This window comes from Callithrix jacchus, chromosome 3, assembly GCF_049354715.1.
Source record: "Callithrix jacchus isolate 240 chromosome 3, calJac240_pri, whole genome shotgun sequence".
In the NCBI taxonomy this organism is placed as follows: Eukaryota; Metazoa; Chordata; class Mammalia; order Primates; family Cebidae; genus Callithrix; species Callithrix jacchus.
In genome coordinates, this window is record NC_133504.1 from 28,876,950 (window position 1) to 28,894,414 (window position 17,465).

At 35.0% G+C, this 17,465-nt stretch overlaps 1 protein-coding gene across 2 annotated transcripts in view; it reads right to left on the minus strand.

Moving 5' to 3' along the window:
* Positions 1-9,419: 9,419 nt before the first annotated feature.
* Positions 9,420-17,465, minus strand: part of TLL1 (tolloid like 1) — a 273,553-nt gene continuing 265,507 nt past the window's right edge. For both annotated transcript variants that reach the window (XM_035292709.3, XM_035292710.3), the window contains 2 exons: positions 13,856-14,106; positions 9,420-12,588 (listed from right to left, as the gene is read on the minus strand). In XM_035292709.3, the coding sequence (XP_035148600.1) occupies positions 12,454-12,588; positions 13,856-14,106 (386 nt within the window). In that variant the 3' untranslated portion in view covers positions 9,420-12,453. The remainder of the gene's footprint in view (positions 12,589-13,855; positions 14,107-17,465) is intronic.

A 17,465-nucleotide genomic window follows, 5' to 3' on the forward strand; every position in this document is an offset into this window, starting at 1 on the left:
GCAAAAAACCCTCAATAAACTCGGTATCGATGGAACGTATCTCAAAGTAATAAAAGCTATTTATGACAAACCAACAGCCAATATCATACTGAATGGGCAAAAACTGGAAGCATTCCCTTTGAAATCTGGCACTAGACAAGGATGCCCTCTTTCACCACTCCTATTCAATATAGTTCTGGAAGTTCTAGCCAGAGCAATCAGGCAAGAAAAAGAAATAAAGGGTATTTAAATAGGAAAGGTGGAAGCCAAATTGTCTCTATTTGCAGACGACATGATAGTATACCTAGAAGACCCCATTGCCTCAGCCCAAAAACTCCTGATACTGATAAGCAACTTCAGCAAAGTCTCAGGATATAAAATCAATGTGCAAAAATCACAAGCATTCGTCTACACCAATAACAGACTTAAAGAAAGCCAAATCAAGAACGAACTGCCATTCACAATTGCTACAAAAAGAATAAAATACCTTGGAATACAAATCACAAGGAATGTAAGGGACCTCTTCAAGGAGAACTACAAACCACTGCTCAACGAAATCAGAGAGGACACAAACAGATGGAGAAACATTCCATGTTCATGGTTAGGAAGAATTAATATCGTGATAATGGCTATACTGCCCAAAGTAATTTACAGAATCAATGCTATCCCCATCAAGCTACCATTGACTTTCTTCACAGAACTGGAAAAAACCACCATGAACTTCATATGGAACCAAAAGAGAGCCCGCATAGCCAAGTTAATTCTAAGCAAAAAGAACACAGTGGGGGGCATCACCCTACCGGATTTCAAATTATATTACAAGGCTACAGTAATCAAAACAGCATGGTACTGGTACCAAAACAGAGATATAGACCAATGGAACAAAACAGAGACACCGGAGGCAACACAACATATCTACAACTATACAATCTTTGATAAACCTGACAAAAACAAGCAATGGGGAAAGGATTCCCTGTTTAACAAATGACGTTGGGAAAACTGGCTAGCCATGTGCAGAAAGCAGAAACTGGACCCCTTCCTGACACCTTACACTAAAATTAACTCCAGATGGATTAAAGACTTAAACATAGACCTGGCACCATAAAAACCCTAGAAGGAAATCTAGGCAAAACTATCCAGGACATAGGAGTAGGCAAGGACTTTATGAACAAAACAGCAAAAGCATTGGCAACAAAAGCCAAAATAGACAAATGGAACCTAATGAAACTCCACAGCTTCTGCACGGCAAAAGAAACAGTCACTAGAGTGAATCGGCAACCAACAGAATGGGAAAAAATTTTTGCAGTTTACCCATCTGACAAAGGGCTGATATCCAGAATTTACAAAGAACTCAAACGGATTTACAGGAAAAAAACAAACAAGCCCATTCAAAAGTGGGCAAAGGATATGAACAGACACTTTACGAAAGAAGACATATATGAGGCCAACAATCATATGAAAAAATGCTCATCGTCACTGGTCATCAGAGAGATGCAAATCAAAACCACATTGAGATACCATCTCACGCCAGTTAGAATGGCGATCATTAAAAAATCTGGAGACAACAGATGCTGGAGAGGATGTGGAGAAAAAGGAACAGTTTTACACTGTTGGTGGGAGTGTAAATTAGTTCAACCATTGTGGAAGACAGTGTGGCCATTCCTCAAGGCGTTAGAAATAGAAATTCCATTTGACCCAGCAATCCCATTACTGGGTATATATCCAAAAGACTATAAATCCTTCTACTACAAGGACACATGTACACGAATGTTCATTGCAGCACTGTTTACAATAGCAAAGACCTGGAATCAACCCAAATGCCCATTGATAATAGACTGGATTCAAAAAATGTGGCACATATACACCATGGAATATTATGCAGCAATCAGAAATGATGAGTTTGTGTCGTTTGTAGGGACATGGATGAAACTGGAGAACGTCATCCTCAGCAAACTGACACAAGAACAGAAAATGAAACACTGCATATTCTCACTCATAGGTGGGTGATGAAAAATGAGAACACATGGACACAGAAAGGGGAGTACTAAACACTGGGGTCTATTGGGGGGAAAAGGGGAGGGCCAGTGGGAGGGGGAGATGGGGAGGGATAGCCTGGGGAGAAATGCCAAATGTGGGTGAAGGGGAGAAAGAAAGAAAAGCACACTGCCATGTGTGTTCCTACGCAACTGTCTTACATGCTCTGCTCATGTACCCCAAAACCTAAAATCCAATAAAAAATTAAAAAAAAAAAGAACAAGTCCATGAGAAGCAGAAGAACATTACTGAATAATAACAAATTTGATAAAATTCGAATACCAAAGGCAAAAAGAAGACTTCCAGATTTTGACTTTGGACAACTATAAGTGAGCTATGTTTGCCACAAAAAAACAAACAGAAAAACAGGAAACTCAAGAAAACTTTTGGGAGCAATGGATACATTTATTAACTTCCTGTTGGTGATGGTAACACAACTGCATATGTATATCCAAACTCATCAAATTGTGTATATTAATTACATTTATATAGTCAATTTGTGTATATTTTTGGTATATGGTATACCAATTATACTCCAATAAAGCTGGGAGAGAAAATAAAAAAACAGAACCAAAGACAAAATAAAAAAACCACATAATTATCTTAATTGATGCAGAGAAGGCCTTTGACAAAATTCAACAGCCCTTTATGTTTAAAACCCTCAGTAAACTTGGTATTGACAGAACGTATCTCAAAATAATAAAAGCTATTTATGACAAACCAACAGCCAATATCATACTGAATGGAAAAAACCTGGAAGCATTCCCTTTGAAATCTGGCACTAGACAAGGATGCTCTCTCTCACCACTCCTATTCAATATAGTACTGGAAGTTCTAGTTAGAGCAATCAGGCAAGAAAAAGAAATAAAGGGTATTCAAATAGGAAAAAAGGAAGCCAAATTGTCTCTATTTGCAGATGACATGATTGTATATCTAGAAGACCCCATTGTCTCAGCCCAAAATCTCCTGAAACTGATAAGCAACTTCAGCGAAGTCTCGTGATACAAAATCAATGTGCAAAAATCACAAGCATTCCTATACACCAATAACAGACTTACAGAGAGCCAAATCAAGAATGAACTGCCCTTCACAATTACTACAAAGAGAATAAAATACCTAGGAATACAACTAACAGCAAACATAAAGGACCTCTTCAAGGAGAACTACAAACTACTGCTAATGAAATATGAGAGGACACAAACAGATGAAGAAACAGTCCATGTTCATGGTTAGGAAGAATCAATATCATAAAAATGACTATACTGCCCAAAGTAATTTACAGATTCAATGCTATCCCCAACAAGCTACGAATGACCTTCTTCACAGAACTGGAAAAAAACACCTTAAACTTCATATGGAACCAAAATGGAGCCCACATAGCCAAGTTAATTCTAAGCAAAAAGAAGAAAGCGGGAAGCATCACATTACTGGACTTCAAACTATACTACAAGGCTATAGCAATCAAAACAACATGGTACTGGTACAAAAACAGACGTATAAACCAGCGGAACAGGACAGAGGCCTCGGAGGCAACACAACATATCTACAACTATCTGATCTTTTGACAAACCTAACAAAAACAAGCAATTGGGAAAGGATTCCCTGTTTAATAAATGGTGTTGGGAAAACTGGCTAGCCATGTGCAGAAAGCAGAAACTGGACCCCTTCCTGACACCTTACACTAAAATTAACTCCATTAATTAAAGTTAAAGACTTAAACATAAGACCTAACACCATAAAAACCCTAGAAGAAAACCTAGGCAAAACCATTCAGGACACAGGCGTAGGCAAGGCCTTCAGGACCAAAACACCCAAAGCATTGGTAACCAAACCCAAAGTACACAAATGAGACCTAATCAAACTCCACAGCTTTTGCACAGAAGAAAAAAACAAAACAGTCATTACAGTGAATCGGCAACCAATAGAATGGAAAAAAAAATTTTGCAGTCTACCCATCTGACAAAGGGCTGATATCCAGAATTTACAAAGAAATAAAACAGATTTACAGGAAAAACACAAGCAAGCCCATTCAAACGTGGGCAAAGGATATGAACAGACACTTTACAAAAGACATACATGAGGCCAACAAACATATGAAAAAACGCTCATCATCACTGGTCATCAGAGAAACGCAAATCAAAACATTGAGATACCATCTCATGCCAGTTAGCATGGCGATCATTAAAATATCTGGAGACAACAGATGCTGGAGAGGATGTGGAGAAATAGAAACACTTTTACACTATTGGTGGGAGTGTAAATTAGTTCAACCATTCGCAAAAGACAGTGTGGAGATTCCTCAAGGACCTAGAAATAGAAACTCCATTTGACCCAGCAATCCCATTACTGGGTATATATCCAAAGGATAATAAATCATTCTCCTATAAGGGCATTTGAACACAAATGTTCATTGCAGCACAGTTTACAATAGCAAAGACCTGGAAGCAACCCAAATGCCCATCAATGGTAGACTGGACAGGGAAAATGTGGCACTTATACACCATGGAATATTATGCAGCCATAAAAAATGATGAGTTCATGTTCTATGTAGGGACATGGATGAACCTGGAAACCATCATTCTCAGCAAACTGACACAAGAACAGAAAATCAAACTCCTCATGTTCTCACTCATAGGCGGGTGTTGAACAATAAGAACACATGGACACAGGGAGGGGAGCACTACACACTGGGCTCTATTGGGGGGAAATAGGAGAGGAGACAGTGGGGGCTGGAGAGTTGCTGAGAGATAGCATAGAGAGAAAATACAGATATAGGTGAATGGGAGGAAGGCCATCAAAGTACACTGCCAGGTGTGTACCTATGCAAAAATCTTGCATGTTCTTCACATGTACCCCAAAACCTAAAATGCAATTTAAAAAAGATTTATTATTTTTATACTATTTTTCTCTCTCCACTGGTTTAGAAGCTATATATCCTACTCCTCTTCTTTTGGTTAGACTATGATTTTACCCTGAACTTTAACAAAATATTATGTAATCCTCTTCTTATACACAACAAGGACCTTAGAACTTTTCAACTTCAGTTAATCCTCTCCAGTTGTACATGATATTATATTTTTTATATTTACTTCTACTTTATTTTCAAATTATTCATTAATATTATAATAACAATTATAAGATAATTAACATTATTTTATAGTAGTAAATATTTTAGATTAACACATAATCACCAATTCTTTAATAACCATTCCTTCTTATAGATCATTTGCATTACACTTTTCATCTTTTCTTTTGGAAGAACATCCCTTAGTTGTTTTTGCAATGAAGATCCTTTAGTGACAAACTCTTAGCTTTTGCTAATCTAAAATTGGCTTAATTTAGTTCCTATTTGTAAGTGGTATTTTGCAGGGTATAAAAATTAAGGTTGACAATTATTGACTCTTGATTTCTTGAAAACTTGATTTCACTATATTCTGTCTTAATATTGGAAAGTCTGCTATATTTCTAAAAGTATCTCCTCCTTAATAATCTTTTTCTTTGACTACTTTTAAGATTTATTCTTAACTTTGTATTAATCAATTTCAGTACTCTGTGTCTAATCTCTATTTTTATCTATTTTTAAGTATTTAGGTTTAAGTGAAGTTTTATTTTCATTTGTTTTCTAAGTGCAACCTTATTTTTATGTATTTTCCTTGGAAATTTTTGTGTTTCCTGAATGTAAGGATACAGGTCTCCCAACAGTTCGGGGACATTACAGATACTTATATTCAATGTTTTATTCTCCTCTGCTCTCTATATTGTCTTCCTCCTAATAATATATATTGAACATTCACATCTACTTCTCATGTCTCTTAAAATATATATAAAATATATTTGTGTTGTGTTCTGTGAATCTTATGTGCTTCCACTTCATAAATCATATCAAACATATTGTCTACATTTTTTATTTCAATTACTGTATTTTTTCATTTCTGCAAGTTTAATTTATTGTTTTCAATTAAATGCAGTATTTTGATAGTGCCTCTAGCTTTTCCACATATTTCCATTTCCTTTTCTTAATCATTTTACCATAGTTTCCTTTTTACTTTACATTTGATCATTCCAGCATTTAAAATTCTTACAGTCTAATTCTATTACTTATTATTTGGGATTACTCTTAGCTGAACTTTCTATAGATTTTTCTAAATTGTTGCATCATATTCTATGAAGTGTTTTCAGTGTGCATAATATGTTGCCTAGGTTGCAGGTATGTGTCTCCAAAGTGCTTTTGTACATATACACACTGTGTGTGTGTGTGCACGCATGCATGTGTGCACGTGTCTGCATGCTCTTGAGAGAGCTGAGCATTGTAGGGACTGTACTCACCTTTAAAAAAATTACTTGTTGACTTGAAAGGGAAGCAAATAGTGAGACAGTGAGGTATTTTACTGTCTTGCAACCACATTATTGGTGAAAACTCTCTTTTTTCCACGAGTTTGGTCAGCATTGATTGGAGATAAATAGTTTAAAAATGTTTCAATGTGTTTTATATTTTGAACTACAATTTATCAAGTGCTACTGGTGCTACTATTAGGTAGCTTTTTTTTGTAAAACATGTTGTTTACAAAAAGTGCCAGTTGCCCATCCTGAGATTGAATAGTTTATAAATTTTAAAAAGTGACACATGCAAAAAAAAAAACCACCTTTATAGGACAACTGAATTTTTTTAATGCTCAAATGCAGAACCAAGGATGTTTATGTTAATGCTAGTCTCAAAATATAAACTACATAATTTGGCAAAGTGCCCCCAAGTGGTAGTAGAACACACAATATTATTATTGAAATTTCAACTTTGGGGGGTTGCTTTAAATTAATGCTTATCCCTTTAACTACAATGTAAACTTCATGAGAGCAAATAATGATTTTTTTTTCTTTTTTATCTTCAATTTATAGTACTTAGCAGAGTACTATGCATATTAGCAGGCATTAAGCAAATATTTGTTCAGTGAATACATAGAGTAAATGACTGAGTAAAATACATTGCTGTACTATGCATTTTTGTTTGAAAATGACAAAACTTATTGTGAGTGGCCCTTTAATCCCAGGGAATTCAAACACAACTAATACGCATGTAGTAGTATAAAAATTGAAAACCTCAATATTTCTCATAAAGAAATATTGAAAAATATAGGATTTCTGAAATTTTTCCTACAATTTACTTTTAAGTCTCAATTTCTATCCCTTCAGGAATGTCCACTAAATAATTTTTAAGGGAGTTTTACATATTGAAGATTTATTATCTATAATCATTTCACTTTGTTCTTTCTGGTTAATCTTTCTTTTTAAATATTCTTAATGTCATTCCTTAAAGTAATTCCTCTTACACACCTATTACCAAGATGACATCACCACTGTGTTTTCAACATCAGTTATTACTTTTGTGAGGTACTAACTCTAACATAAAAATATTACATGGTAATATAGATGCATTTTTACATTTTGATGGAAATATATTGTATTTAGGTAAATTTTTACAATTGCTCTTCAAAGAAAAAACCAAATCCAGCTTTTGAATGGCAATGCGATTTTTTTCTTTCTTGGATTTGCTGTAGAATTAAATATTGTTATCATATTTATCATATATTATTCAATAGAAGAAGCACCATTGAATCTGTTTTAAAATACATAATTTACAAAATACACTGAAGCATTGAGCACATGTTTAAAATAGTGTAAATTGGTTTAATAACCTTTGTTGCTATTTGTTTTCAGATGCAAGTATGCTCTGAAAATTTATATATATATAAATATATATAAAAAATATATATATAGTTGAGCAAAAATAAAATGTTACCTAATTAATTTTCTAGATATAAGGGCAAAACAGACAGACAGAACAAAGTAAGGTCAGAGGGACTGCTGAAGCCATTAGTTTGTATTCATATAGAAATATAACAACAGAAGCAATTTCAATATTTACTCATAAACCTCCAACCTGGTAATAAATAAAACATATGTCCTGATGATAGGACCTTCTAAGACCCTCAATCTGCATATGGCTTAATAGGTTTCTTTCCAACTACTTTTTATATAAATATATTTCCACCTACAAGTTTTTTGAAGTTAGAAGTTGATATTCATTGTATTCATTTGCAGCTTAGAATATTGGAGGTTATATATAGTGAAATATGCTCAGAGCCCTATTAATTCCTCTCTATTAATCCTGAATGGGTACCTGCAGTGGGGTGTCATGGCTGAAACTAGAGTCACATGGCCAGCTTGGATTCAGTTTCAATATATTGGAGTGAGAGAAAGTTAGGCAGGTTGAAAACAGGACAGTGAAAAAAGTAGATGTCAGAAGAAAATTTGGAGATGTCTACTATTTCACAAAATATCAGAGCCAGCCTTTCCACTACTTGTTTCCTAAGCTAATGACAAAGTTTCTCAGTTTTATAACAATAACATAGAAGACCAAAAGCTAAGTATTCATTGGAAATCAACTACCATGCATTGAAGCATAAAAACTTTCAATTCATCCCACAGGTCACCGTTTTTCTCTTTTTGATAAAGGTTTTTTTTTTTTTTTTTTTGCTCTTGTTGCCCAGGCTTGAATGCAATGGTGTGATCTCTGCACACTGCAACTTCCACCTCCTGGGTTCAGCCTCCCAAGTAGCTCAGATTACAGGCATGTGCCACCACTCTCAGCTAATTTTGTATTGTTAGAAGAGAAAACCCCGGGGTTTCTCCAGGTTGGTCAGGCTGTACTCAAACTCCTGACATCAGGTGAACCACCCACCTTGGCCTCCAAAAGTGCTGGGATTACCACTGTGAGCCACTGCACCTGGCCAATAAATTCTTATTACACATTTGTTGTTGTAAAATAGAAAGCATTACTGCAATTCGAATTATACATATTTAGGAGGCAATTATATTTTCTGCTTTCCTCCTTCCATGCCTGATTTAATGAGTGGCATCAAAGATTTTCCATAAGGCAAGTCTTATGTTAGTAAATAATAGTTTCCAAATGTTTGATAACTGTTTTAAGTAATTTATAATGTCACACAGGTTTTATCTACATGTAATTGAATTTAAAAAAAAATAAATTTTAAACATAAAAATAAAATTAGTAATTTGAAGCTTTTAGAGATTTTTCTATAAGAGAGAAAAAAATCTGACATTTGAAGCTTCCCACCAAAAATACAGCAGTATTTGAAGCTTACCACCAAAAATACACCAGTATTACAAACCAAATAAAACAGACTTAAGATATTTGAAAACAAAGTTAAACAAAATTTGAATCTCATACTATGACATGTTAAAATTAGTCCTAGAGAGCAAAAGTCCAGCCCATATAGGAATGGGATACTTGAGGGCTTTGGAAACACAATTGCTTTTCATCCATTTCTTTTTTAAGGGTATTTTGCCCATTTATGTTAAGTCACAATCTCCTTAATAAACTACAGTTATTTTCAAAATTAAAAAAATTTAATAAGATCAAGTGAGAACAGTGTTGTTGTTTTTGTTTTTCTGTATGTAGTCAGAGAAGACAATATGGGAGTTAGAACTTTGGCAAACATAAAGCACAACCAATATACTGATGTAGGGGTGGAAAATAATTTACAAAATTAATTTAATAAAATGCCTAGAATAGTAACTAACAATAATTAACACAACAACAATGAAACCGTCTGTGTTTTCATTTAACAACATATTTAAGGCAAATGTTGAATTAATATAAAAATAATATGTGGTAAACTGTTTTCTGACATAAGATACAATAAAAATTAAAGTTCACATTGAAGACCTACTGATGACAACATCTCTATATGCCTTCTAAATACCTAATTTCTCAATTTTGCTGAGCACAGCTCACTGTGGCCTAATAAGATGTCAATCAGAATATCCAGAATATTTCTAAATATAGAGCAAGACATTTCCCCTACCACACCAGGCAAAATAATTTAGTATATTTATTTTCACAAAAGGCTCATACTAACTCCAAACTATAGTTTGTTTTTAAAATTTCTACTACTAGTTCTGATTCTTAAAGATAGACACCATTGGTATTCTAATTTTCATGCTGTTCTTGAAAAGAACAAAATGCTAATCCTGAAAGTTTTACTGTAATTCACCCTAAAATTTACTTTATGTGGGAAAGTTTCACCATAAAAAAATCTACTATTTATATAGGTGAAAATTGATTCTACTTCATTGTGTAGAACAAGCAGAAACTTTTATGTAAGACAAACTGGATTTCAACATCTAACTTTACACTGTGACTTTGTTACATAAATTCCTTAAGACTCACTGTCTGAACTACAAAATGAGAACATTATGACAGTCCTCAAAGTGTAGCATGGAGTTTAAAAAGGGATAGTGCATATTCCTAGCATAGGGGTAGGAGTAGTATAAAACAGTACAGATGTTAATGTTAATGCTTTTTTCTCCTCTTTTTCCCATTCCTGGCATATTTTGGCTAACTGGAGATTAGTGAGCAAATATGAAAGAAGTTACCAGAATAAATTGGCTCTACTAAAAGGCTCATCTACATTGCAGGCAATAGTTACACATTTTCAAGGTAACATTCAATAAGATCAAAACATTGGTTTTAAAAATGTATTTACATTTTACAATTCATATGCAAGAAAATTTTTAAGGGCAACAATTTAAAAAAAAAACAGATAATCTACATTTGTGTGTAAAATTTTGTAAAACTGAAAGAGTACACCCAATTATATTAAATGTCATATGCTCATGAACAGGTAACAGAAACAAAGCTACTTCATACAGTAATCTATATTGACATCAAAATGGAGTTTCTCTAAAAGAAAGAGCCTTTCTTTAACGGTATTGATCATAATTAGAAGTTCCCATTATTTGTCCATGAAACCTAATGAAGGTGCTATTTCAAATGGAATTCTTGTAGAACTTGGCACATAAATTTTTACTTTTCAACCACCTGTTGTTTTTCACCACTTCTAGTTTCACTCACTCAGACAATCTCACATCTACATACATTAATTTAAAAACACACATGCCTTTAAAGCAGAAAATGCATCCTAAAATTATGTTTTCTACAAAAGAAAAGCAGGTCATCATATTTATATCTAATGTTTCAGTCATAGAAATGGATTTTCTTCACAGAGCTGTTAATTAACATACACTATTATGTTCAACATTTCAATGTTCCAGTGAACACTATTATGTTCATGTTTAGGAGGATCTGTATGATCATGTGCAAGAATTCTAAGGCATTATATGTAGTTGTTCCACAGGACAAGTGCTCCCCTTGCAATGATATACTCTTGATATATTTAAGAAGTCTTCAGTCTTCAAATGCCACTAGCCATAGGGAGACATTCGTAGTCTACAGGTGGGTTGGCTCAAAGGTCAAAAACTTGATTGAAAAAAAATGTTTATGGAATAGCACCATAAGAAGTCTTTCAGAAACAAATCTTTTTTTTTCCAGCATTGCATTTTGAAAAACCATATCCCAGGAAGAGAAAAATGAAAGCAATCTTACAGTTGTCACAATACCTACTTCTGCTTCATTTAATTTTTAAAAATAGATTAACCATGACAACATCAACAATAATAGCTACAACAATAACAGATCGACAACAAAGGAAAGACAATAGCAGCAGTAGTAACTTGAGTAATGAACCATCTAGATGTCATTCAGAAGAATCCTCTTCACACCTCTTCAGAGTTTTCTCATAAGGTTCATAAGACATCATAGGCTTCTTGGATTTGGTGTGAAAAGGCAGCACTTTCAAAAAAAACTGAATTCACCAATTCACTGGGCATTTTCTGAGACTTAAAGAACTGGTGTCTAGAATAGACTGGTGTCAAACTCATCAAAGGTAACTACACTAAAGTGGTCTCAAGATCATTTGTGTTTCAAAGAGGTTAAGCTGGCCTGCAAGTGGAAATAGTGAAGCTAAAATATTCCAATTTCCAAACACCAGACACACACATACACATGGAAAGTACAAATCACCCTCAAAAGACTCCCATTTCCCAACACTTTATATGGATCTGGTTTACACTATATCCAAGATAAAAGTCAAAGCAATTATCATAAGACAACCAGAATAGTGTTTTCCAGTTTATGACCTGCAAGATCACTTTATATCCCCAAATCTTGACAAATTGTCAAAAAGAACTCTGCAGGGTCACAGCTCCTGAATTGAACTGTCTGAATTGTGAGGCATCTATATCATGCCATGAACAAAAGCTTGTAGAGTCCTCCTTGAAGTATGTGATGCCCTTTCATCAGCTTTATTAATACCATCAAACATGGAGTTCAAATATCCTTGCAATGCTGATGACGATTCACTGCAAACTTCTCTTTTAGTACAAAGATAATTTTGGTCTCACAGGGATTTTTTTGTTCAAACTCTTTATATAAAACATTTATGCCAATATCTTCAGTTTTTAAAAAAATATGCCTTCTTTCCATAATGCACATTCCTTTATGTTCTGACAGAGGTTTTGGTGTTATTTTTTGGTATGTTTGGTATCTGGATATCTTATGCTTTTGTATCTTATATGAAATCCCTTCTTGTTGATTGTGTCATCAGTGTGAAAATGAATTAAGACTGCATCTCCAATTGAATAAATCTCTTCTGGTGGCTGAAGAAAACAAACAAACAAACAAGTAAACAAGCAATAGAACAAATCACTTTTCTTTGGAATATAATTTAATATAATTGGAATATAATTTAATCTTCCCAACAACATTGGGGAGTAGTTGTAATCAACTTCTTCACTTTACAGAGGAGAAAATGGGATTCAGAGAAGAAAGTGACATGCTAGAATTCACGCGGCTAGTCGATGATGTAGTTGGGCTTTGAACACACATTACTGTTTCTATGTTCTGGGCACTTTTCTCTCTAGAATTTCTGTGTTGTTTTCTAAACTTTTAAGACAAGTTCTCTTGATTTCCAAATCAATAATGTGAGCTTCAGAGAGTGTAAAGAGATACTAAATGTGTTTCAGCAGCTGTTCTGAAGCAGAGCCACTTCCAGAATCCAAATCTTCCATTATTTCGTGTTTTAATAATCTAAGAACCAAGAAGCATTTTGTTTCATTTCAGTTGTCATTTGCACAGGAGTTCAACAATATTACTTAAGCAATAGCTACTGGTAGACATTTGAAAAACGGAGACTAATGTCTTCATGACAAAATATGTATTGAGAAGTCTATAAATATATAAATATTAATGGAGTGAGTCCTGGGGGAAAAGCATTTAGAAAGCCTTAAGTTTTTCTTTTCCTTATTTCTCATGGTGATCTCTTCTGGCCTGTACGTGGCACTCTACAATTGCACAAGTGACACTCTGCAATGGAACAATTCCCTGTAGCACTGCCTGTGTACACACACCAGTGGCTGACTCTGCCACTGCCACCAAATATATTTGTTGAAAAGAGAATGTGAATTAGAATGGTGTGCACACTATTTTTTCCTTTATGCTTTAATTCAGAAATATGACAGAATTGTCAATGGTGTTTGTGTAAATATATTGCTTTTAGATTAAGTATTTAAATATTTATTGCATAATAAGAAGTTAGAACATGGAAAAGTGACAAGAAATTATACCTACTGATTTCATCTGTCTCATCTGATATTATTCAGCCAAAATCATTAGAAGTAGAGAAGTGATAAGGATAGAGACATGTTATATTTTGTCATTTATAATATGATGTCACTGTTTTTTTGCAAAAACACTGCCAATTTGTAAATGTTACACGTATCAATCACAAATCATTAGGCATCTTTAGTCATGACTAGGGTAGCCTGTTGATGGTATATTTACAACTTGTAAATGGTACACATGTCAATCATGAATCAATAGGTATCTATAATCATGTCTAAGGTATCCTGTTGGTGGTATATTTACCCCAGATCCACAGAATCGACCAAGTCCCACAGCTGTTGAATCAAAACCATCAAAGAGCTCCACATAGTCATAGCCACAGTCTGCTTCTTCTTCCACTTCAAACGTCTGGAAAGATAATTCAAGTCGAGAGCCCCGTTCTGATACTAACAGCCATTCACAGTCAACCTGTCCTGGGTAGTTGTTATCACCAAACTGAGCATGTGAATACAGATCTCTGGGTTTTGATTCTGCTTTCAATTGGCCGCCACACTCTGCCCAGGAAATAAAAATAAAATGAGTAAGGTCAATGAGCTTTAACGGGTTCCAATTTAAATTTCAGTGTAGCCTAACCATTGTTTAACTTCAGTTTATACTTCCAGCATAAGAAATGGTTTCCATAACTGTAGCGTCAGTATCATGGGTACTGGCCCAGGCCCTAGACATGGGTGACCTGGGTTGGAATGTCAGCCCCAACACCTGCTGGCTCTGATTATGGGTAAGGGATGTCTCTGAGCCATAGTTTTCTCAATGGTGTTACAGATGAAAATAATACAGATTAAAATAATGGTACCAATTTTAGTGAGGTTTGAGAATTTAAAACATGACAATCACTTAGAATCTACTACCTAATAACTCAACAATTTTTAAGATTATTATACCTAATACTGTTTCTAGTCTAAAATAGCTGTTTTCATAAAGAGGCCAGAGTATTAAATCAAGTTTAATCCTAACAATTTAAGAACCCTAAATCCAAAAATGTAAGAAATAACTTGAAAATTAACAATATATAGAAAACTCCTCTGCATAGGTTTGTGTTATATAGAACTTTCTATATAGATTAATAGTATTTTACTTAGATAAAATGTTTATCTAACGTGATGGGGAAAACCTACATGTATTATTAATTATAATTATCTTTGCAATTCTAGAACCTATCCAATGATAGTCTGTGTTTATTGCAAGAAAAAATATTAAATGTTCCTCACAGCTCCTTTAAAAAAGATAAATTAATAATCATAGGCTCTACCAGTTATTACTTTTGTCACTCAAATAAATAAATAAGTGTGCCTAAAACCTTTTAGATGGTATCATTTAGAATATAAAAGGTTTCAAACACTCTTCTTAGGAACGCCTTGTAGTCAGAGCCCCCAGTTGTTTTTTTTTTTTTTGAGACAAAGTCTCACTCTGTCACCCAGGCTGGAGTGCAGAGGTGTGTTTCAGATCACTGCAATTTCTGAGATTCAAGCGATTCTCCTGCCTCACCCTCCCAAGTAACTGGCACTACAAGCATGCACTACAACAAATGGCTAGTGTTTTGTAATTTTAGTAGAGAAGGGTTTCACCATGTTGGCCAGGTTGGTCTTAAACTCCTGACCTCAAGTGATTCAGCTGCCTCAGCCTCCCTAAGTGTTGGGATTACAGGCATGAGCCACTGCACCCGGCAAGAGCCCTAAAACTTTTAATTACTGGAGATTAAATAAAGACAGAGAGAGCCTACAATGCCCCACCAACCCATGCAAGCAAGAATGGTGATTGGGAGGGAGATAAAAGAATGGGATATGAAAGTGTCAAGAGAAAGTAGAGTCTCTTTCTGTCCTTGTTTATTAAGGATTGAAAGAATTTCTGGGAAGCAGGAGTTTCACTGCTAAAATGAGGAACATCCCATGGAAAATCCAATGTGGCAAGAGCTGGAGAAGCAAAACTCCTGGATAGCCAAGTACAACTGTAATATTGTCAGGGTAGTCGTGACCAGATAGTTCTTAGTGAAGATGGTTAGACAGTTGAAATTCTAAATTGGACTTTTCAGATTTTTATATAGTTTACCTATATTGTGGTTTGGTGATTTTTAAATAACTAAATATTTCTGAATTGCGGGTATTGGATCCCTTTCACACATGTCTGAATTCAGGTGTGTCCAAGCAAATTTATGGACATTGTCATAAACAACCACAAATTCAGAGACCTTTGTGTGACTAACATATGAAGGAACTTCCAGCTAGGGTTCCAATTATGAGAATGACTTTCCTACTGGGCTGTGTTACAGTGTAAATATCCCTTCATCTCCCAAATGGTTGATGCGTAACTCACAAAACCAACTGATTGAGGTGCAACTATTACAAATGTATTTGTGTGAGGAAATATTCCTGAAAGTGCAATATCAGTTAGCCTTGGGATTTTACCTCCCAAGTCCCACATACTGGAAGCCAAGCATCCCTTTCCCACTATGATACTTTTGTTATCTCAGTAACTCCAATAATTAGTTCCCCTTTCTTGTGATGGAACTCCCAGTCAAATTGGGTGCAAATCTGGCTCTGTTATTTACCACAACTTCATTTCTAAAAAGAAAATCATAAATAGTACTGGCATCATAGGGTCCAGATGAAGAGTCTATAGGTTAATATATGAAAAATGCTCGAAAGGCACCTGGCATGGTAAAACCCATGTAAACGTGAGCTACCATTATTATTGTTATTATTTTCCTGTGAGTACATGTAAATGCCATCATCCATACTCTAGGATCCACTCAGGTATGAAATGAAAAATCAGGAAAATTGAACAACAATTTAAAGCACTATTAATCTGCCATTAGAAAGGAAAAATTCTATTTTTGAAAGCCAGTAAAATATTTTATGAAAAATATTTCTGAATTCAACATATAAATATGTAAATCGGTGTAATGTCATTTACAGATTGTTTAAAAAAATCCTACCTATTCTCCAATTTTGAGAATTGACTGATATGTTTTGTTTTCAGCTTTAAAGTAAACCTTCAGCACTTGCATTACTTTCATTCCACAGCCTAGGAAGTGCTGAGGGGAGGACCCAGAGGTCTGGTGCAGGCACTCTTTTGTGTGCCTGTCTCACAGATACAACAAGGTCGCAACACAAAGACAGGATCCACAAGAAGCAACCCTCTGCCAGCCACAGCTTGGAACAGAAATCAAGGAGAAACTGAAGAAATTAAACAGAACAGGAAAAACAACTTTACAGAGGCTTTGTAAATCTGAAAATCACAGAAAGGTGTCCTTATGAGACTTCATTAAAAACTAGAAAAACGGCCTACATTTAAAAACAAATATCTTAAATTGTATTTAAGGATAGCAAGAAGTTCCCCCCCCCCTTTGTCTTTTCTTTTTTTTTTTTTTTGAGACGGAGTTTCTCTCTTGTTACCCAGGCTGGAGTGCAATGGCGCGATCTCGGCTCACCACAACCTCCGCCTCCTGGGTTCAGGCAATTCTCCTGCCTCAGCCTCCTGGGTAGCTGGGATTACAGGCACGCGCCACCATGCCCAGCTAATTTTTTTTGTATTTTTAGTAGAGACGGGGTTTCACCATGTTGACTAGGTTGGTCTCGATCTCTTGACCTCATGATCTACCCGCCTCGGCCTCCCAAAGTGCTGGATTACAGGCTTGAGCCACCGCGCCTGGCCAGTTCCCCGCATTTTGGCTTCTTTTTTCTTGTATCTGTTGCAATGCACACCCTCATTCTTATAGAATACCACTCAAACTAATAAACCTGGAATTAATGTTCTAACCGTCACACACACACACACACACACACACACACACACACACTCGACAGAATTTGGTCCACAGAATAAATTTGTAAAGAATGAAATGAATTTTGAATAC